We start from the raw sequence: 22,062 nt of genomic DNA, 5'->3' as shown, positions 1-22,062 counted from the left end.
CCTTTTGCTCAAAACAATGGTTAGAAGTGCTTTTGACTCTATCCTTTTGCAAGCAGAATGAGCTAAGATTCCCACGTTTACCTGTATGTCCATTCTTAGCAGCAGAATACAAGGCAGAATGGCCATCTTCACAGGAGTAATTAATGTCCAGTCCTTCTTCATTAAGCAGCATTGACAATAAAGTGACATTTCCCTGGGCAGCAGCTTGCTGAAGAAGGGTTGGCCTGCCAGCCAGGGGGGCAGGACCACCACTCATTAGCAAAAAGGTTAGGGAGGGTGACCAGCCTGTGGGTTAAAGTGACCCTAGTTAGAGAGTAGAAGCAAAGACAAGTGACAGATATTACTCACTCCTTTCTGACTTACACACAGACACATGAACACGTATTCCTAGAAGATCATGTGGTTTCTAACATTATCATTCTGTTAATATTTACTTAGCACAAATCTGTACTGTTATTTCAATCTTATATCTGCTAATCAACATACATGGTGACAAATTATTTTTAATCATCAGTCTTGCATGGGTAAGGTGTTCTGAAATTAAGATAGTGGTCTCATTTTAAAAGTTAAAATTCCTCTTCAGGGTTTCAAAGCAATTTGAATTTTAAAATTATGCACAGATTTCCTCAATTTCAATATCAATCTGAAAAAGTGAGCTGGTATCTTGAGGTATAAGATAGAAATAATTGTAAGAAATAGAGATTTTCCTGTTTTGACAATGTGTCCAAGGTACTCAATTATAAATTTTACATAAACCATTAAGATGGACCAAATATTGTCAAGGAACCTGCTTACATTCCTTGAATTTCCTTTTTGGGAATAAAAATAATGGGGGGACAAACTACTATTCAGTATCAAGAGCTAACAGAAGCACAACATAAAATTGGATCTAAAATACACCAGCAAACTTAATCAATACACAATTTTCTATCATCTGGCCATCTTTACAACATGTGTTCCCAAAACTTTTAATCAGACAACAAAACAGATACTCCACATATAGTTTTAATAAAAATCATAAGAGTTATCATAGTTAGATATTTCTCATCAGAATTTAGCAGCTTTAGAAGAGAATCTGTTAAGTGTGTGAAGTCGGCTGCATATAGCATGGAAAATTTTCTGAATTCTTCCCTGATCAAAAAGCTGTAAAAACAGTAAAGTAAAAATGTTTATTTAATGTGACATATAGGTATTGTGTATTTTAAGCTTAAATACAATTAACTTTAAAAAATACTGCATTGTATTTTCTTCCTCATGGAGCCCCAAATCCCTCTGAGAAATGCTGGTATGCATACGGGGACATATGGGGACATATGTGTCACTCCTCAGGGTCACTTTCTACAGACATCTGGGAACATCCCTGTAGTAACATACAATAGACAGACCTTTTATATTCTCTGAACATTGGCACCAGGATAATATTCTAGGTATATGGGTATTACATTAATATGTATGTAATATTCAATTCTTATAAGTGAATCTTAAATGATTGGCCTTAAATTATTTTAATAAATAATAAAAGGGTACATATCTAAGGATTTCTCAGTATTTTTAAAATTCTTTGTAAAAAGACAGAACAAAGCGGTTCATACAAATGAAACGACAATTGCTTATTAAAAGCTGGGTATTGTATCTTCATAACTTATGAAGTTATTTATAATTTATTGCTTTTACTCTAGTAGACTGCAATGGCATACAAAATTCAAAGGGTCATAAAATTAAATATTTATCTAAACTTCATGATATTTTTCCCACTGATATTCGTTAGCTCTTCTTACTACTTACAAAAGTAGTATCTTTACTTCATACTTACACGAAGGCTCCTCTCTGGTACATTTTACCTTTTGTATTGTCTTAAAAACAAACAAAAAACAAGCCCACAACAATTAAATCAGTACTTATCAGAATTGGATGCTACAAAGAGAAATTCTAAACACTAAGGTACGGAACCCTGACTGCAGAGCAAACACAAACGCGTCATATGAAGGCATCGCACTGTGGTCCCTGGGGTGGGAGGGAGTGTGGCTCACGCTCCGTCAAGTTCCTTCTCTTCCTTCTCCTTTCCTTTTTCCTTTCTTTCCTTTCCCCTTCCCTTCCTTCTTTCTTTTCTTCCTTCTTTCCTTCCTTCCTTCTTCCCTTCCCTTTCTTTCTCTCTCCCTCCCTCCCTTCCCACACCATCTCCCTCTATCTCTCTCTCTTTCCCTCCATTTCATCCAAGGGCTCCTGGTTCTTAATACCCTTTCAAGAATATCAACGGGTATATATTAAATGTCCTGCTATTCTTCTGGGGTTTCTTTTCATTTTTCTTTTTTCAATACAATTGTGGGCCTTGGGGAACAATTTAAATATATTTTTAACTGCTTTATATGGAATTGTTCAGTTATGGATATAATTTGCTGGGAAACCTTATTTCTAATGCAAAGCTATCTAAAAGATAAAATATTTTATTCAAAAATTTTCTCAATATTTAGACCACTCAAAAGTCTTATAATTCTCTGTTACACAAAACTACAGAGGAATATATATCAATTTCCTTATTTTCTTAGAGGCTTGCAATATATTTAAAAAAATCTTTCACAAAGAAAAATGCTTTACAAATGCCAAGTATTCTTAAAATTTAAATAATTTTTTTGTCTCCACTATCATTTCCAATTTTTTCTAGCACAGACAGATAAACTTAAGTTATTTTAATAAATCCTCCTATAAGAACAGGAAAAAGAAAACTTTACCATGAGAATTTATTATTCATTTAAAATTGCCAACAATGATAAAATGACAATATTTAGTTGACTGGTTATGATAGAACAGACCTGTAGTCATACAGCTACATCATGATGTTAGAAAAAGGTCACTCAGCTCTCCAGTGTCACATGCAAACATCAGTAAAGGTGAGCATCTCACAGCACACGCAGTGATGAAGGGAACAGACAGAACATGCAGCGGCAGAAGGAAGAAATGAGAACAGCTTCTGGCATCAGCTTCAGAGTGTGGAGAAGGTTAGCGTCATAGCTCAGATCAATCTGTTTTTCTGATTTAGCCTTTAAGCCAATCAGACATGGAGAAGAATTTTTTAAATGCTTGTTTAAATAAGGAAAAAAGCCTGAACCAAATTAAGTAAAATGTATGAAATTTAAAAAAAAAAAAAACAGGAAAAAATTCCAAGGGTATGGAAACTCAGTGGTCTGGGGTGTTTTCTGGTTTAGGATTCTATTCACCTAACAATTAAATGTGTTCATTTGACACGTTCATGAGGAACAAGAAAATCTAACTTATTTAGAACTTAAAATGTTATTTAAAAATTTAGCATTTGGCCATTTACCAAAAATTGGTATTGAGTTAGAGTTAGATTAATTTACAACACAAGTCATTTAAATAGTATCTTTTGTCCTTTGACCTTGTCAGTGCTTTATTGCTAACTGTTTATCACAGGTAGACGCTGACACTGAAACAGAATTTTAGAGTTTGAAAGATTATAGGATCTAGTGGTTCTCCAAGGAAGGAGAGGTAGTGAACTGTTTGAAAACTTCAATGAGCTAGATTAATCCTTTTGGTTTGGAACTATTATTACTTTTTTTGGTTCAATGCTTTCATTTTCAGACAGAGAAGCTAATGGCTCAGAGAGAATTTGCTCTCTAGGGTGATGCCTAGAAAGGGGCAGAAATGGGCAGTAGGCACAGTCGGCCTACTGCTCCTTTCGTCACTGAAACTGGAACAGATACCCCCCAGGTATTTGGCAGACGTGCTCTACCCCCATGCCCTGAACTACCAACCACAGTGGCATTAGTGGCTGTTTAGATCGATACCTTTCAATGAGCTCATGACCTAGAGAAGCAGGATGTAGGGAGACCTGGTGCTTCCTAGTTGTGATGCGTGTGGAGGCAGAAACAGGGACAATGTAAGTGGAAAACAGCTGAAATGCTGTATCTTGTTCGGGAAGTTTAAGTTGACCTCCAGCCATGGTGGAGTTATGCACCCTGTTACGTAACTGTGGTAACGTTTCCATTCCCTGACTCGACTAGATGTTCAGTAAATGCTTGCTGAATAACTAAACCTCCGCAGCCTCCATTTCCTCCTAATAAGCCACATCTTCTAATCAAATGACACAGAAACCTGTTATCCCACCAAAGATAATCCTGCAGTTCTGAGAATGTTCTGGGCCAATGACAAAATCAGAGAACAGAAATGAGGAAACAGTTTCAGGTACGTTTTGTGGCTGCTACCGTGTTTCCCCGAAAATAAGACTGGGTCTCATATTAAGTTTTGCTCCAAAAGACGCATTAGGGCTTATGTTCGGGGATATCATCCTGAAAAATCATGCTAGGGCTTATTTTCCAGTTAGGTCTTATTTTCGGGGAAACACGGTACGTCTTTGGTTCCACTATTTATTCTCTGCTCTCTAGACACAGGCCAAGGGCATTTTTCAGATGGCTCCTCTATCCACAATTTCACTGCATCCTAAGCAAGTCATTCTGGTGAATACATAGAAGGTGCCAAAAAGATGTCTACATATTTTAAGAAAGGAAAAAGCTATTAAAATTGCAATACTCAATATACACTGATAACAAAAGATGAATACAAGTCATGTATACACATTTTTTTTGGCACCCCCAGTACAATGGGCTCGGAATTCTCCGTCTTTAAAGGTTAACTTAAAACACTGCTGACAACATGTTCCTCAGTCATGGGTCCTGGTTTTAAAGCTTTTCCGAAGGCCACTTGCAGCCAAACCCTGCAGAACAGCAAGGAGTGAGGCCACACACAGGTAAAGCATCAAGGTCCAAAGCAAAGACGGCTGTGTGTTTTTAAAACACTGACAAAATTTATATATCCCAGGAAGCGTTTTCTGTCTCATGGGCTGTGCATTTACGTCAACAACACCCCACCACTCCACACGTTGCTGGAACTTCTGCTCTGCAACTGCCTTATGACCGTACAGCACGTTCTCGTATTCTCCTGAACGGTTATAAAATTTCACCCTTTGAAGGTGGGTTTAACTTGTGGGAAACAGGCAGCATTTCAGGCCAGGAGAAGAGCTGTCCTGCTCAGGAATAGCATTTTGGATAAGAAATACGGAAGGCTGAATGTCTGTAAAGACATCACACAGTAAGATTGAAGTCAATTATAGAGCAAATTTTCAAAAATGCTTTAGGCAACAATGTCACGGAAGCAGTAATGTCACCTCTCTTTATTCATCACTCATGCTGCTCTAAGCTCAGTACTCTGCTCTTTGCACATGTGATAATAAAGCCTCCTAATAATCACCCTCCCCCATATCAGTAGCATAAATTCCATATGAAGGATGAAAAAACTTGCTCAAGAAAACTTGCTCATCCAAAACACAAAGCTGTAAATGGCAGAGCCTAGATTCCAACACAGATCTGACTGACGTCAATGGCCAGGCTGTTTCCATTTCCCCATTTTGCCCCTTCAAATATGAAGCTAGCCCCTCATGGAGCTTACTTCCAAGGAGACGGCTTACTCCTGGATAAGTAAGTCCTGGTGTCCTGCTCTCTTCACCTGATAATTATCAAGTACAGTGTCACCTGTTTTTCTTATTCTCACTCTTCTCCCTAAATTTTCAATAAAACATTACTCAAACTTTCCTTTAATTCTTAAAGTTTCCTCTCATTAGAACAAATAGTCTCTGCTAACCACTAAGATCCAAAGTTCCAACAGAACTATTACATTACAATATCTCGGAGCCTCATGTACTCAGTGAAGAAATAATCCAGTCACGTCAATAGGAAAACACTGCTTCCTCTAGGGCTGGGCAACAAAGCGGACAGTGCAGGTCTCAGTGACCTTGTTCAGAGGCCCAGATCTGGGGGCTTCACAACCCCATCTGCAACACACCTCTCACGTAGCTCCCTGCCACCCATCCATGCTCAGGTGTTGGAAGCCGACAGACAACTCCGAGGAAACCGCTTTTGAAATAAACCGCACTTAAACCAGAGGTTTATAAATATACACACTGTATCTGAGGTAACAAGTTAATCCCAAACGGATACTAAAACTTAGAACATACCAACTACAGAACAAATCTAATCAATCTGATAATCCAAGGCAGACTGTCACATTAGTAACGGCTTGAAGGGATTGTTTTCATGTCGTCTCAGAAAGGACAGAACTGACATACACTGCTGGGTGATGATCCACTGGCACTGAAGTCTCGGGAGGTAAATATTTAATAAGAAGCAGTCTTTCTTCTCATGGCAACACTTTCGTCCCTCAACATTAATGGTCTCCATGTGCTCCAAACCCCTACTTTCAGGTTATTTTAAAAGAAGAAAGCACTTAGCATAACAAGACCGCAAGATGAATCACCATACCCTGGAGACTTTAAAGAAAAATACAAAAAAAAAAAAAAGAAAGAAAAAAGAGAGAGAGAGAGAGGAAACAAGTAGAAAAAAAATTATCAAATTAAAAAAAAAATAATGGTCTCAAAGCAATGTGAAGGAAATGAAGGCAAGTGAGAGGACAGGCCACATTCTTAACAAAAGGGTATAACATGACGATCCCTTTACCTGATGCTGTTACCAGGAGGCTGTCTGAGGCACCTGCTCTACAGGATGAGGCACTAACAGGGTTTATGGAAGAGCAAAAGGCAATGGTGGTGGGAATGACAAGGGAACGTTCTGAACATGCAGGTTGGTTCAGTCCCGGGGTTTCAGCAGGCCAGGCACCCACCTGAGACGTGGCCAGGGCTGACACAGCACAGCCTGCCGGTGCCACAGTTAAATCTATGGATGGTTTTGGTGGCAGCTGAGGGGTGGTTGGTTTGGGGAGGTTCTCCTCATTTATGACCCTGTTCCCTGGGGGCAAACTGGAAGGAGGCGAAGCCACAGTTTTGTTATCCACTTTGGCCCCTGCACTGGGGGCCCTGCTGCTATCCATAACGACCTTGAGTTGGGGGTGGGGTGGAGAAGGAGCTTGGGACAGCCCTGGCTTTTTTGGCGGGATAGGAGGAGGGTTTCCTCGGTCAACTCGTGCCACACCGGGAGTCTTGACACTGGTCCGACCAACGGGAGGGTAGGTGCCAACGTCCCCCGAGGGGGGCACTCCGTGCCTTGGGGGTGCTCCTGCTGGAGGGCCTGTAAATCTTGACAGTGCTTGGGTCACAGTATTCCGAGCTAGCTGTTTGGCCACTAGGTTGTCACGACTTGTAGGAGAGACATCTCTGGATGGAGGGCTTTGGGTAGTATTTCCATTTTGGTCTGGGTCATTAGCATTGCCCTGGAATCTAAACCTAGCTGCTTGGATTCGCGGGTTTAAACCTGGATGCAGAGACGCATTGGCACTCGGTGAATGTAAACTGTGCAGTGGAGCTTGTGAGTGGCTCTGGGGAGCTGCGCCCGGCGTTTGCATGGCGGGAGGGGCAGTGCTACTGGGAACGGGGGGTGTGCTATTGGTTAAATCTGGTGCTGAGTCAGTGCTCGGTCCATTTTCCTCAACTCTGGTTGCACTTGGAGGTGGGACAGTGGGCAGAGAGGAGCCAATCAAGTCACCATGGGAAGCCTGCCTGTCAATACCTGGCCTGACCAAGGCAGCACTGGTGCATGCATTCCCTTTTGCATTTGCAGAAACTAGGGGGCTCCCTGTGGAAGGCTTTACAGGCACAGTCAAAGGCAACTTCTTCACATGATCAGTGCTTTCTATCACTGGGTCTGTCTGGCAAGCAACAGACCTCGTCATAGGTCCTTCTGTTCCTACAGATATGGAGACCAAACGCCTATCTTTTGTCTTCCGGGGGAGAGAGAGGCTTGGTTTACTGTCACTTCCCCTTTTCAGCTGCTCAATCATCTTCTTCATCTTGTCTATCTCCTCTTTGAGGTCTGTGGTGTGTGCTTCTTCTCGGTGCAGCTTGGCACGAAGCTGCTCCCGTTCGGTGTCAAACTCAGAGAGCTGTTTTTCCATCTGAGCTTCCATGTCGGTGCTTCTTCGTTTCTCGGTGGAAAGCTCCTCTTCTAACGCACTCGTCTTCTTCTTCTCCTCATCCAGTTTGGCCATGACGTCTTCCAGCTTCTGGGCCTCCTCGATGACCCTGCCTGAGAGCTGTTTGCACTCCTTGACGAGCATCAGTACCACGTGCTTGTTCTTGCCTCGCTCCTCCTCCAGGCGGGCAGCCAGCTTCTTGTGCTCTAACTCAAGAGCTTGCAGCTGCAGCTTTTCCATCTCCAGCTGAAAGAAATGCACAGGACAGCCCCGTTAATATGCAGAGAATTCTCAACGCCAGAGAAGTGTGTGCTTCTTGGGAGGTTTTTATTAATCTTCTAACAATTACATGGTTTGGGTTAGCGAAAATGACACATTTCCAAAATGTGTTGTGATAGGAAAGATGACATTTTAGACTCATTAAAATGAGAATGTAGATGCAAATGGTTTTACAAAAAGTATCTAAGTTAAATCAATAGAGAATTTAAAAAATCTATTAAAGTTAACTACAGAAAAGGAGGACAATAATCTCATGCTTCAAACCACAGCACAGAGTTTAGAAAGTTCTATTTTTGTAAAAGTAGAGCTCTGTCAGGGAACTGATTTTTTTAAGGTTTAATGTTCTAAAATTACTAGCTAATCTTTGAGGTACAGTATAATGAAAAGTGCCAATGAACAGCAGACTTAAGTTAAATTCTAAGCTACTACATTTGCTAATTGTATTACTTAGTATTTTTTTAACTTCAAGCTTATGATGTGTTGCTACAGAAATCACATAAAATCATATATGAAAGTCCTTTGAAAACTATAAAGAGCCAAAGAAATATGTTATAATCAATGTCAGCGAACCCAAAGTCTAGCCTCACGTCCTACTTCAGTCTCAGTTGCTCACTTCACTCCCACGACATTGGCTTCCCTGGAGTTTCCTGAATATTCTTGAACATGGTTCTGCCTTGGGGTCTTTGACCTTGCTGTTCTCTCTGCCTAGAATTCCACCACACACTTTCACGTGTGGGCTTAGGGATCCTGTGCAAAGCAGTGACCAAAAGGAGAAAGTAGTAGCTCACTGCCCAGATAGGAATCAGACATATTCATTTACTGTGGGTACTTCCGGCTTTGAAGAAGTTGTTGAATTGCACTGTAGCAGGTCCTATAAATAGGTGATCAGGAATATAGACAATTCCCTAAGAATCATTAAAAACAACTGTTGACACATCTACACTCTATGCTACTATATAAAAATTGGGGGAGTGGCTTCATAAGTAGATTAGGTGAGATTTGAGGAACAATAGTGCTGTCATTTACTATGTATATTATTCATCTGATAACTCATGGAAAATTTAACTTATTAATAGTTAGAGCAATTTAACTCTTCTAAATGCATCAAATAATAGATTGATAAGGAAGGCCTACACAAAGAGTAAGAAAATTTTAAATATATTTTGTATTAGCGACCCCCCACCAATTCTCATAGCAATGTAGAAAAAAGCAGAAACTGGGTCAATTTTCAGCTTATTTAAAAAATATGAGTTTCATAATTTACCTGTGAAGGTGGAAAAAAGATGTGTTGTGGAACTTTAAGGGCTACCTTCATTGTACAAAACAACTAACTAGAAGCCAAGTCAGTGATTTTCCTGATGTTATCTGACACTTAATCAGTGTCAGAATCATGACACTCATTCAGGGCTCCACTTGTCCCAAGCTTTTCTCACCACATTACACATTTTGTCCATAGTATATCTTCACTATGAGTCATAACACTTTACTTTTTAAATGATAACTTTCATCTTACACTTCAGAATCAAATTGAAGACACACTTCCAACAGGAGAATAACTAATCTCAGATATTGATATAAAAAACTATATACTATTAGGTTGGTGCAAAAGTAATTGTGGTTTAAAAGGTTAAAAAAAATTGCAAAAACAGCAATTACTTTTGCACCAACCTAATACTATAAAAGCAGCCATATTTTTTTGCATCTTTGTCCTTCCTTCACTCGTGCCTTATAGCTCCTATTTCAGACTAACATGAGTCTTTTTCAATCTCACCACAGAGAGCAGAGCACAGAGGAAACCACATAATTGATGCAACCTACAAAACATGGCTCCAAATTCAATTGAGATCTGAGCCCAAATCATCAATTACTCTCCCCAACTCTGTTTATCTTCTTCCACAATTGACTTCAGGGCATATTTAAACCTCTGCTACTCTCCCCAAAACTTCATCCAATGGTCACTTGACTGACTCTCAGTCTACCCTGACAGACGCTTAACAGGAAAATTCAGACCAACTCACTCCTTCTAAATCCTGTCTCCTGCATTAAGCTTTTTTATAGCCACACCAATCCATATGTGCTTCCCTTCACTCTAAGGAAGAAAGGTTTCCATCTGTTGAAGGTTAGATTTTCTTTAGCAATTAACTTTATTTTCTCCCATCGCCTCTGCTACTTACTTCATTACTTATCACATTGCTCTTTATAAATATTAAATATCCCCCTCTCTACAAGCTCCTTCCAATCCATATAGAAACATACTCCCATACTTAAAAAATAATTTTTTATATTGAAAACAAAAAATCTGTGACCATTCTGGGCCAGAGATAAAATTTTTGTGCTGGAAGGAGTAAGAGATGTAGTACTAAGTTCTGATCCCAAACTTCTTAATCATGTGACTTTGGTAAGTTCTCTTCTGAAGATCAGTTCTGTTTGGTTCCGTTTTCCACACAATACAGCAATACTGATGATTACTCTATAGGATTAAATGAGGCAACACATGTAAACATGCACCATCGTGCCTGGCCCTAAAAAATGTTTTCAATTTATAATGTAACTATTGGTGCTATTTAAAAATGTGTCCCTTTTGCACAATGGTTATCCTCTGAAGACATATATTTACAGGGAAACTAGGATCTGGAGAATTGACCATATTAAACATATTGATAGATGTTTTCATAAGTTAGATAGCAGTTATAATTGAAAAATTATAAAGTACATCAGAGGAAGTTCCACTACCAGTAATGGTGAAATAACTTTTATTAGACTACCTCTCCTGCAGACAATAATTATAAACCCTTGAAAGAAAAAAAAAATATTTTAAGGCTCTGGAGAGCAATAAAAGTAGGAGAAATGAGAAGTATACCCTCCCATTGGAGGAGAGCCAACTGCACTGGATGAAATTTGTCCTTCTATGGCTTTTCAGCTGAGGGCAGCTCTCTGTCTTGAGAGCACTAGCAGCAGGAGCTTAAGCACACCTTATACTGGCCTGAGGAGTCAGAGGATGGAACCGAGGCTGCTCGATCAACTCCACTAGGATCTTTGGTTGTCTTTTGAATTACACATTCATGGGGAGACTCCACACCAAATGACAGAGGTAGAGCTCAGTGGATGAAAGAACTGATCAAATACTTTTAGCTTTTGCCAGCTGCAAAGAGACAGAGTGTGGAGTATGAATCTAACCAAGTAAACTGCTTACTATAATAGAACAAAATACATTCTCTAGAAGCTAACAGAATCTAGAGTCTCCATAATATCCATGTCTAGTATACAACAAAAAAATTACTAGACAGGCAAAGAAATTTATTTTGAAAAGTGACCCACTGTCAAGAGAAATGTGCCCAAATATAAACTGGATACAAGATGATCCATGTTGGAAGTAGCAGGCAAGGACCTTAGAGCAGCCATTTTCAAAGGAGATATGGTCACAATGGTTGAACAAAAAAGAAATCTTGGCATAGAAATGGAAATTAGAAAAAAAGAATCAAATGGATAATTTAGAACTAGAAAGCATAATATCTAAAATGAAAGCTGAGTTCACTGAATGAGCTTCATAGCATATCTGAGAGAATAAAAAGGACAATGAATTTGAAAATAGAGCAAAAGGAAGTATCCAATTTGAAAAACATAAAAAAAAAAAAAAGATTGACAAACGTGAACAGCACCCCAATGACCCGTAGGACAATATTAAGTGGTCTAAATTCCATGCAAGTGAAGTTCCAAAAAGAGAAGAGAGAGAAAATGGCGAAGAAAATATATTAAAAGAATAAATAGCCAAAAATTTTACAAATTTGGTAAACAAACTTAAATTCAGGAAGCTCAGCAATCCCAAAGCAGGATAAATACAAAGAAAACCATACCTGGGCACATCATAGCAAAACTGCTAAAAATAAAGATAAGAAAAAATCTTAAAAATAGCCAGATGGGGAAAAAAATACATTAAATACAGAGAAACTATAATATAAATGATGGCTGAAACAATATCTCTACAATATGTGAAGCAAAAACTGACAGAAATAAAGGGAGAAATAGACAAATCTATGATAACAATCTTCTCTCATGCAAAAATCTAGATTGAAAAATCAGCATGAATATAGTAGATCTTAATAACACTATGCAAACCCCATGGCCTGACTGATATTATGGAACAGAATACTCTAAGTATACAGAAGATTCAGTCTTCAGATGTACTTCCTGAGCTATAAAAAACCACCAGAAATTACAAAGGACTAAAATCTTACAGAATATGTCCTCTGACCACAGAATTAAATTATATATAAACCACAGTAAGATGTTAAGAACACCCCCAAATTCAAACAATATACTTCTAAATAGTACAAAGGATTAAGAAGAAATCACAAAGGAAATTAGAGTATATTTTGGGATAAACGAAGATAAAAACATGACATACCAAAATCTGTGGACCTAATGTGTAGGGGTAAGTTTGGAGACTCCCAGCTCAGCCACACAGTCCTACAATTACACAGGAATCACAGTCTGCTGTGTACACAGACCACTGAGTTCCAGCTGACTTTGTTGTGTTGTTATCCAATTTGTATCTACTCAAAACCACTTTCAAGTAGTGGCTGAGAGGGAATTTTGCATGGAGCAGCATCTCCAAACCATTTTGCAACAAGCAGTGGATTGTGTGGAAGAACTTAGAAGAACAGCTTCCCTGGGGAAAGTGGGTGGCTGCTCCAAGAATAGCACCTAGACTAGAAGCCATGAATGAAGAGGCACCAAACAACTGTTTTAACAGAATGAACCGGAAACTGGATAGGTGGGAGCAGAGCAGTAATGTAAAGGCAATTAGTTCTAATTTAATGAGGGAAGCAATTATGGTCACTTGTCAAATGGGAAAGCAGAGTGCACGACTGTCACAACCACAGAAGACTCTCCGGACATTTAACTATGTTCATTATCGCTTCCTCATATCCTTTAACACTCACCACATTCGTGTCCTCTTTCCCACCTGGTCCCCCTGCCCACCTGCTCAATCCTGGTAAACAAATACATAACAATAAGACATATTAAAAGATCTTTATTTTTCTTCATCGGGGCTAGAACTACCAGTCAGCAGTTTGGGCTCTGCAGTTCTCATCTGTCCCTTCCTCTTGATCTAGAATTTTAAGAAAGTGAAGGCAAGAGCGTGGACGAGGCACAGACCGCTCTGCTCTTGCTCTCTGCTCAGAGCCCCCGGACCTCACTCTCCGGCTTCCCCTCCGCACTTGGCCGTCCTCCCGGGGAGTCAGAATGCACGCTGAAATGCAACGATGAGTTATACAAAAAGACTCAGGAATGAGCTGAAAACAATCACTCATGTACAAAAGATCCTAAATATTCCTCCTAAAAATGTTTTTTCAGATGGTTCTCTACCATGTTATCCTGGAATGAACGTCTAGAAAGCAACTTAAAATTAAGTTACACTTACATGTTATAAAGTAACCATTACAGAATGAAGTAGAGAGCACTGAATACAAATGGCAAAACAGTACAATTTGCTGTAACAGGAACAAAAAGGCATATGAAATAAACAAAACAAGCAATTTGATTGTTCTTTTCTGGCATATTTGTCATTTCTTTGGTTGTCTAACACCTGAAACTCCTTCGTATGTTAGGAGAATTCTCCACTCTATGACTCTCCCCTAAAACAGTGAAATATGTCTGACAGGGGCTCCCCGGGTCTTCCTGTGTCTGAGGAGAGGGGGCGGGGAGAAGCTAGGTCAGTCACATTACCTGCTCTCAGGCCTCAACCAGGAAATGGGGGGTGCAAAGAAGCGGGGCCGGGAGGCACCACGCCAGACCCAGAGCGGAGATGGCAGGCAGTGTGCAGTGGGTCAGCAGGCCTGCCCCAGATCCAGCTCACATGAGCAGAAGCACCATCCGCTACAGACAAGATCCACAGTGCGCATCTGTGAGTGATGCTGCCTGCTAAGAGCTGGTCCCCTAGCTGTCCCAGCCACGCTCTACCATGCTGTAAGTCAACCAATAATTGCCTTTTCTGCTGAACTCAACAAATACTGGCTTCACTTGCTCACAACTAATAATCCTGCCTGATGCATCTATTGCCATGCAACTGACACCATTATGCTAAGCTGCCCCCTAGAAGAAGCTATAGCCAACACACAGAGCTACTTTCAGTTTTTTCATGGGTGGAAAAAATAAAAAAACGTAAAACTGCTCCCTTCTGAATTTCCTAATTTTCATCTTGGCTTCTTACTTTTAAAGACTCTGCTCAAATTAAAAGATGTTTCCTATTTCAGGGTTAGAGATTAAATTTTCAAAGTATGAATAAAATGGTTGAAAATAAATTAGGCTAGAAACTCTACTAACAGATGATGTATAAGATAAGTAATAAAAACCCAAATAGCTCTCCACCCTAGGTTACGGGCTCTAAACTGGGAATCATTGACTGGAGGCAAAGTTGCCCAAGATGATTACTCATTAGCTTATTCAAAGTGGCTTTGAGGGCTCAGTCCATTTGCCAAATTGACTCTTGCCCAAATTTTCCTGGCACACAAACTACCAAACAGTTAACCCTCCTATTAGTAGTCTCAGCAGGAACCAACGAATGAATGAGCACAGAGCCTCTTCTCCCACCTGGAGAGGCCAACCAAAGCAGCATTCAAGTCCAGACATTAGAATCACCCAAGAGCTGTGTAAATAACGGGGCATTTGCTTTTCCCGACTTCTGCTCTGGCACTGATTTAAAGAGCTGGACTCATTGTAAATAATGGGGCTTTTTTTGTTGTTGTTTTTTTTTTTTTTTGTCTTACTGGTTTTAGATTTCTAAAGCGGCAAGTTATTCTATATATAAAGGAATTGAAGATGTGTGGTTTAAATATTTACTTTCCGGACTAAAGGACAGGTAATTTTGTTGCTAAAAAGATGACTTTGGTGTTTCTGGTCTTATCAGCTGATGTGATATTTTCCTTGTAAGATTCAGGATAAGAGTACAAACTGCGACTCTTGTCACTTGCTACAATCTACAGGAACAAAATATCCTTTAGGGACACAAGGTAGCACTGCGTATCAGAGTGATCCTTCACTGAGACCACACAGCCAATGAATTTGGCCGTAAAGGACTCCTGTATCCCCGTTATACATGAGAGACAGATCAATGGCTCATTTCATATTAGCCTCTCAGGACCCATAGGACAGAAACAATTTCCTTTCAGTCCCAGCCAGGTTGGAAATGACCCAGTCATTTAGAACAAACAGGATGTAAGTTGATTAGAAAAAAAAAATCAGCCAGATAATAAAATCTTTGATTCGACTCGAAATGAGTTTCTTCTTTTTCTCCTACAAGACAAATGATAGATGAAAGGCAAAACTGAAGTAAAATTTAGGAACGCATGCATTTTTATATATTAAGTGAAAACTACAATGAAAACAAAATATTTTCTCGATTTTTTTGATAATGCAGCACAAAACCCAACAGAATACTTTATTATAAAATAGCTCACTTGACATGTTAAAAACATAATTAAAATGTGTCTCATCCAAGAAAATACAAATGATCTCAGTGACATCAGCTGAAATACACTGGCTCTTGCTTAAGTGGTTCGTGGGGACTTTTGACAATCTCCGGAGACCTCAGTGGTTATTTACAGGGATTCATAGATGGTTTACAATGTCCAGAGTAAAACTGTTCGATTCTGCCTCTCATCCATGGAAAGCCCGCTAACCTTTCTTCTTTACTAGTTTACCCAGTGCTTAGTTTTCTATCATGTGACATATTGATGTAAAAGTCTGCTTTTATTCGCCACTCATTAGCAGAACGCTGACATATGTATGTTAATGCAAAGATATAATTACAGAGAAAAGACACACATTAAATGACAGTATCACAAATATTTAGAGTGCAGTACATTCAGGTTAATTGTCAAGCAGGTGTTACATGTAAGTTATAATGAATCCTCTGAAAAGGACAAATAGAAACATTTTAATTTATGCTTTGATAATGGTCGAGAGAACATATTGCTTTTAATTCTAATTACACTAGACATTATTTGCTTCTCTGATTTTCTCAGTCTCTTTTCTAATAAAGGGAATCAGTAGTCTTGGCAGACTTTTGGAAGGAAAATATTTAAATTTAACTTCTATTTCCACATGGCTGATATTAGTAAGCTTTTATCACTCAGGACTCTTTGAAGCATGTACTCACATGCAACAAATACGTGTGTGGGGGTGGGGAGGTAAGGAGAGGGGTGGAGGCTGGTTTAAATGAAACACATGTGAGCAGGAGCCTGGAGGTCTGCTGCAGACGCAGCTATCAGAAAACAGAGGCGCGCTGGAGACTAACCAGGACTTCGAAACGACATGTAGTGAGATTGCATATACCCGGCCAACTTTCATTCTATTCTCCTTACGCTATTTTCATTTTCCAAAGATATAATGTAAACATTTTTTCATTTCAAAGAACTATTTGTGACAGAAGCTGGATAAAGTAAGTTGGGGATGCCACCATACGTCAGAGTCTGGTTGCATCACTGGATCACCCACGTCGCAGTCTTATGGCACTAGAAAAGAGAAGTCCCCAAGGAAAAAAAAAATCTGTATTTTTAAAGAAAGCCTCAAAGTCACCATTATGGGAAACAATTTTTTTTCCTACTTCTTTTATGGTTTAGAGTTTTTTAAATTTTGAGTTACATTTGAAAAGGGTCACTGGAATCTCTCAGCATTTTGCATTTCTAAGTACTTACCCCAATGCTTCTTGAAAATCCAGTATTTAAAAACAAAGGGTAAACGAGATCAAATATATAGTAATGGAAAGAGAACTGACTCTGGGTGGTGAGCACACAATGTGATATATAGATGATGTATTACAGAATTGTACACCTGAAACCTATGTAACTTTACCAACCATTGTAACCCACAATAAACGGTAATTTAAAAACAAAACAAAACAAAGGATAACCTCAGAGACGGTCTCTGCATTCTACCCTGTGTTATGGGGAAAACGACTGTTGGGAAGTCTCAATACCTTTTTTTGTCTGCTCTCAGCAGCAGCCAGCTGTGTGGACATCCTTTCTTGCATTTTTCTGCAGTGTGCCATGACTGCTTCAAGGATGGAGAGGGGGTTGGCGCAAACTGGCTTCTTCTCTTTATCACCGGCCCCTGCTTCATAGTCTCTCTGCAGTGCCAAGAATGGGTCATTTAAATTAAATCTTCCGTACCGTTCCTGGATAAATACCTCCTTTCTGCGAGCCTAGAACAAAATCAGAGGAATGCACTTAAAAAAGAAATGAAAATAGACAGAAAGAAATTTATGAGAAGGTTTTCTGATTGCTTTTCCAAATGGATCCACAACTGTTGTGAGTAATGGCTTACAAATGATGTCCGGTGGTGAGCCAGAGGTCAGGGCAATGTGACCCCCATCCCTGACTAGCCTGGCTTGCCATTTGGTCTACTTTCAAATTTTCTTCTTTTAAGAACATTGTCTTTTAAATTATAAATGACACAAATACTTTTTCCCATGATGCTCACTCCTTCAAGGATCTGAATTTTAGGTGCAGTGTTTTCTAATTTAAAGTAAAATCAGACAGGGCAGATTAACAATTAAGTTTTAGCAAAAGTTCAAAAATAAAATTGTATCTGTTAATAGAACTTACGTTTCATATAATACTTACCAAGGTAAGTCACAAAACATAAATCTCCTAAAAGTTTTGTATAGCAAGAATTTATAAAGAAGATACTTCATGACATTTTTTAGTCAAAAATTTACAACATTCACAGTTTGTGAAGTTTGACCAACTACAAAAAAACAAACAAAAAAACAAAAACCTCCAGAAAATTTAAGAAGGCACAAATATCTCATCATTAAAGGGCATTAAAATATAGTTCACAGAATCCCAGGGAAGAACGTAACCTCATTTTACTCTAAATGTCAGCCCATCTGCGTCAAAGTTAATTGCACATCGAACATGGCGCTAAAAGAGATTTTCTATAATTAGCCTGCAACAGTCTTTGCATAAAATGGAAAACAGCAGTAGAAATATATTGAAAATTAGCAACATTTTCCTAACTCAGGTCATTTGGAAGAGCCACTAGAAAAAAAATTATTCTATGTCACTGCCAGTGGAAAAACGAAAATGCTTCATAATAAATCAAGCTTAATTGTCCTAAATGTTAAGCGCGATTCCTAAAGATATATTACACACATTTCCTCACTTTAAAAGTAACTACATCGAACAACTAAACTTTTCCATTTTTAGACCACAGTCAGCAAGCCAACAACTAGGTAAACACAAGAGCAAATGACGGATGGGAAAATCTAACATTTCTTTTCCTAATACCAAATTCAATTAAGAAATGCTATTTACAAAAACTCCAATTTCACCATTAAATTTAAGCTAGCTTTCAGGACATCACTTGAAACTTAAAAGTCAGCATGGTTTGAGTCAAAAATCTTTCGACATTTCTAGAGTCTTCAAATTCAATTATGTAATCAATACACTGAGTAAGTATCACTTTGGATGTAATTTCAAAAGCAATTTCATTTTGTCCCTCACCTTTCTAATACTTTTTATTCAGTGTAGTAGTTCATCGCCCACCCCATATGCAAACCTGGAAAAGCCCCATGGTTTTTCTAATTACTTTTATCTAATACAAGTCCATTTATTTGACTGTAAGACAGAAAACAGCCCTCCTTTGGCTATTAGAACACCCACCTTCAGTGGTATGACAGCTTCCCTCCCCAGCTGGGCTCTGCTGCAGCTTATGGAGTGTTTGTGAAAACCTCTCTCTGTTTATCTAAATATTTCCCCCCTTTCTAAGCTGTTTCAGTCCTCTCTGGGTTGGAATGGACTGGAGATGGACGGACGGAGACGAGGGGAGCAGGAACATTCCACCTGACTGGGTCTGTGGCTACACTAACCTCACCTCACCGAGTGTGGCAAACATGTGAAGCCTACTCTTTTCCCATAAAGTGCTTGGTGACTTTAGAGAGCCACCCCCTCTCCCACTGCTGAGGCCCCTTCATCTATAGTTTGCTCAATGTAGGTCATAAATTTAGGACAGACTACATAAGCTGTGGAGTCCAGTAAAAAATGAAAACATAAGGCTCTTTGTTAAAAAATGTATTCCGAATTTCAAGCCAGTGACAGCACACCATTTAACCAAGCACGGAGCCCTTCTAAGTGCACGGCCCTTTGCAAATGCATACATTGCACGCCCATGAAGCTAGTCTTACATACACTCCTTATACATCATCTAGAATCCAGTTTTTGTGGGCTGAGGTTCCATGTTGTCCAGACTTCTCCACTGAACAGCACCTGCATCAATCTTATTCCCACTCTCCGATGCCCACAGCCCAGTCTACAGGAAACACTCATCTTCAAATACACAAACTCTTGGACTACAAGATGACTGCTGCAACCACCATTCTGCCATTTCCACAGGGTGCCAGCTTGTCATTCCCACCTCCACCGAACCTCTCCACTAAGACCTTCAGGAGAAACCTAAAAGGTGTTCAATTGTCTCCTTCAAGCCCTTTACTCTTGACTTGGAGAAACAACTGGATGGACAGGGCTCACAGCACAGTTCTTTCCTGAGAAGGGCTCTTTGATACAAACCTTTCTCTTTAACCTCCAACAGCTAAATTCTTTTATACCCTCAATGTGGTGAAAGAGATTTCTTAAAAGTCAAAATTAGATTTCAAAATTTCTTCTGAAAATTTTGTATCTTTGTCCTAACTTTAGTATCCAATATTTATCATTATAGGTCCCCTGGTACAACTTACATTTTAGCAACCAATTATAACTGCCTGATGTTTATGCAGCGTACTTTATGACATACAATACTTGTAACACACTCAAGCCATTTCTTAACCACACAAGTTATTCTTAAATCAGAGTGATTTTTTTTATAAATGGGTTAATGTTCGTTTTAATATAGGAGGTAAATACATATATCATTTTCACTTCATGTAGATTTGATGGTCAGAAAATATTTAATACTATTTTTTACTAGGGTGAAACAGTTTGTGTGTGTGTGTGTATTTTTGTTGTTTGGTTTGGTTTTATTTTAAAATTACTAGCTTTGACTGATAGTCTCACTGTGACATTATTGAATGTGGGCAAATTTTTTTCTGCTGAAAATAATTATATGTGTACATGATCATAAACAAAAAATTGCCAATTGATTTGCTTTGCAAATATGAAATGCCCGTTAACCTTTATAATGAAGGACAAGATACATGCATTCGGTTCTTTCAAGGGTAGAAGTAGTGACTCTTTATTTGCTGCGATTCAGTTCAAATTATTTTCTAAGTTCCTTGTGATTTTGTCTGACATATGAATTATAACTTTTTTTCAAAAATTTCCAGTTATTTGGAGATTTCCTAAATGGCTTATTGTTATTGATTTCTCATTTAATTCTTTTGAGATCACTGAATACATTCTACACATGTCAATTAATTAAGGTGGTTGATAGTGTTACTCATATTTTCTGTTTTTACTGTTTTATTTCTATCAATTACTAGTTATTTGTCAACTACTGAGAGAGGTATGAAAATCTACTATGATTATGAAATTGTATATTTTTCCCTTCAATTCTGTCAATTATTGTTTCATACATTTTGAGGCTGTTACTAGTCAAATAACATTTATAATTATGTCTTTGTGATAAATTGTCCTGTTTATCATCATTAATTGTGTTATCTCTATAATACTGGTATTGTTTTTAATCTTCTATTCTGTTTCCTTTTATCTCTCTATTCATAATTTGCCAGTACAAATGCTTTATTTAATTTGTATTATTAAATGCTACCAACCAAAAAGACAAACTTCCTTCACAATATCAGTTTCTACAAAGTTCTTTGCTACGAGCTCATTGTTCTTGATGACATTTAAATTTATTTTATTAACTTCTAAAAGAAAGCAATTATGATTTTCATTGGAATTATGTATAAATTCGACACATTTGAGGAAAGAAGACATTTTCATAAAATTAAGTCTTACCTTTGGAAAATGATCTTTTCACTTATTAATATTTGCTTTTATGTCTTATAAAAGGCTTACATTTTCACATCAATTAGCATAAATGTAAGAATAAAGGAATCCTTTTTACGGATCTTTGGCAATATCCCCACGTTCCTAATTATCTGTGTATAGTACGTATTTCATCTTGATTAAAATTGCTAACGCAATTCTCGGTCCTGGCTGCTCATCAGAATCATCTGTGTAACTGCAAACCCAGCATTGGCCCGACGCTCCATCGGTCAGTCTCTCCCCGCAAGTCCTAAGATGCCCCAGCCAAGGTTAAGAACAAATAACCAATTTCTTGCTCCTCTTTGCAATTTTATACCATTATTTATCTTTATGCTTATTTCTAACTAGTAGGTAAATCTTTAGGTCATTTATTTTTATCGAGCAACTTTTGGTTAGGAATATTTTACATCTTTGCCAATCTAAGAATGATTTTTATTTCCTTCTTCCTACAGGATCACCACCTCGTCTGGCTGAAAACATTCTTAGGTGGCATCCTTCAACACTAAATCTTGTTTCATTACTTTTGGCTTTCAATAGTACACAGGACTAAGTCAGTCTGAGGCCAGGCTGAGTTTTCTCCCTTTCAGGGAAGCTGTCTGCTTTTTCTGCCTGATTAAATCAATTCATTTTCTAATCTTGAAACTAATAAATACCATTTAAGATTATTCTTAGTGTTCACTGGTATTGTCCTAGCATGTAGCCTTTTTAATCTAAAGATTCTGCTACATTTTGGTTGCAGCATCCATTCCATTTGTTCTGGTCTTCTTCAAACACATCAATTTCTCTCCTCGGGGATCTCCATCCTCTGTCATCACATACATATATCTTCTTTTCTACTTTATCACTTTAATCTCTTCCTGTGGGT

At 38.5% G+C, this 22,062-nt stretch overlaps 1 protein-coding gene across 4 annotated transcripts in view; it reads right to left on the bottom strand.

Moving 5' to 3' along the window:
- The window catches only part of CTTNBP2 (cortactin binding protein 2), a 135,456-nt gene that overhangs the window by 66,924 nt on the left and 46,470 nt on the right, over nucleotides 1-22,062 (bottom strand). For 3 of the 4 annotated variants that reach the window (XM_033099118.1, XM_033099116.1, XM_033099117.1), the window contains exons 3-5: nucleotides 17,192-17,416; nucleotides 6,525-8,178; nucleotides 82-285 (exon numbers count right to left, since the gene is read on the bottom strand). In XM_033099118.1, coding sequence (XP_032955009.1) covers nucleotides 82-285; nucleotides 6,525-8,178; nucleotides 17,192-17,416 — 2,083 coding nt within the window. The remainder of the gene's footprint in view (nucleotides 1-81; nucleotides 286-6,524; nucleotides 8,179-17,191; nucleotides 17,417-22,062) is intronic. The other variant, XM_033099119.1, reaches the window with a different exon arrangement.

This window comes from Rhinolophus ferrumequinum, chromosome 26 (genome assembly GCF_004115265.2).
Source record: "Rhinolophus ferrumequinum isolate MPI-CBG mRhiFer1 chromosome 26, mRhiFer1_v1.p, whole genome shotgun sequence".
Lineage (NCBI taxonomy): Eukaryota > Metazoa > Chordata > Mammalia > Chiroptera > Rhinolophidae > Rhinolophus > Rhinolophus ferrumequinum.
The sequence above is the reverse complement of the archived record's forward strand: the minus strand, read 5'-3'. Positions and strand labels throughout refer to the sequence as shown.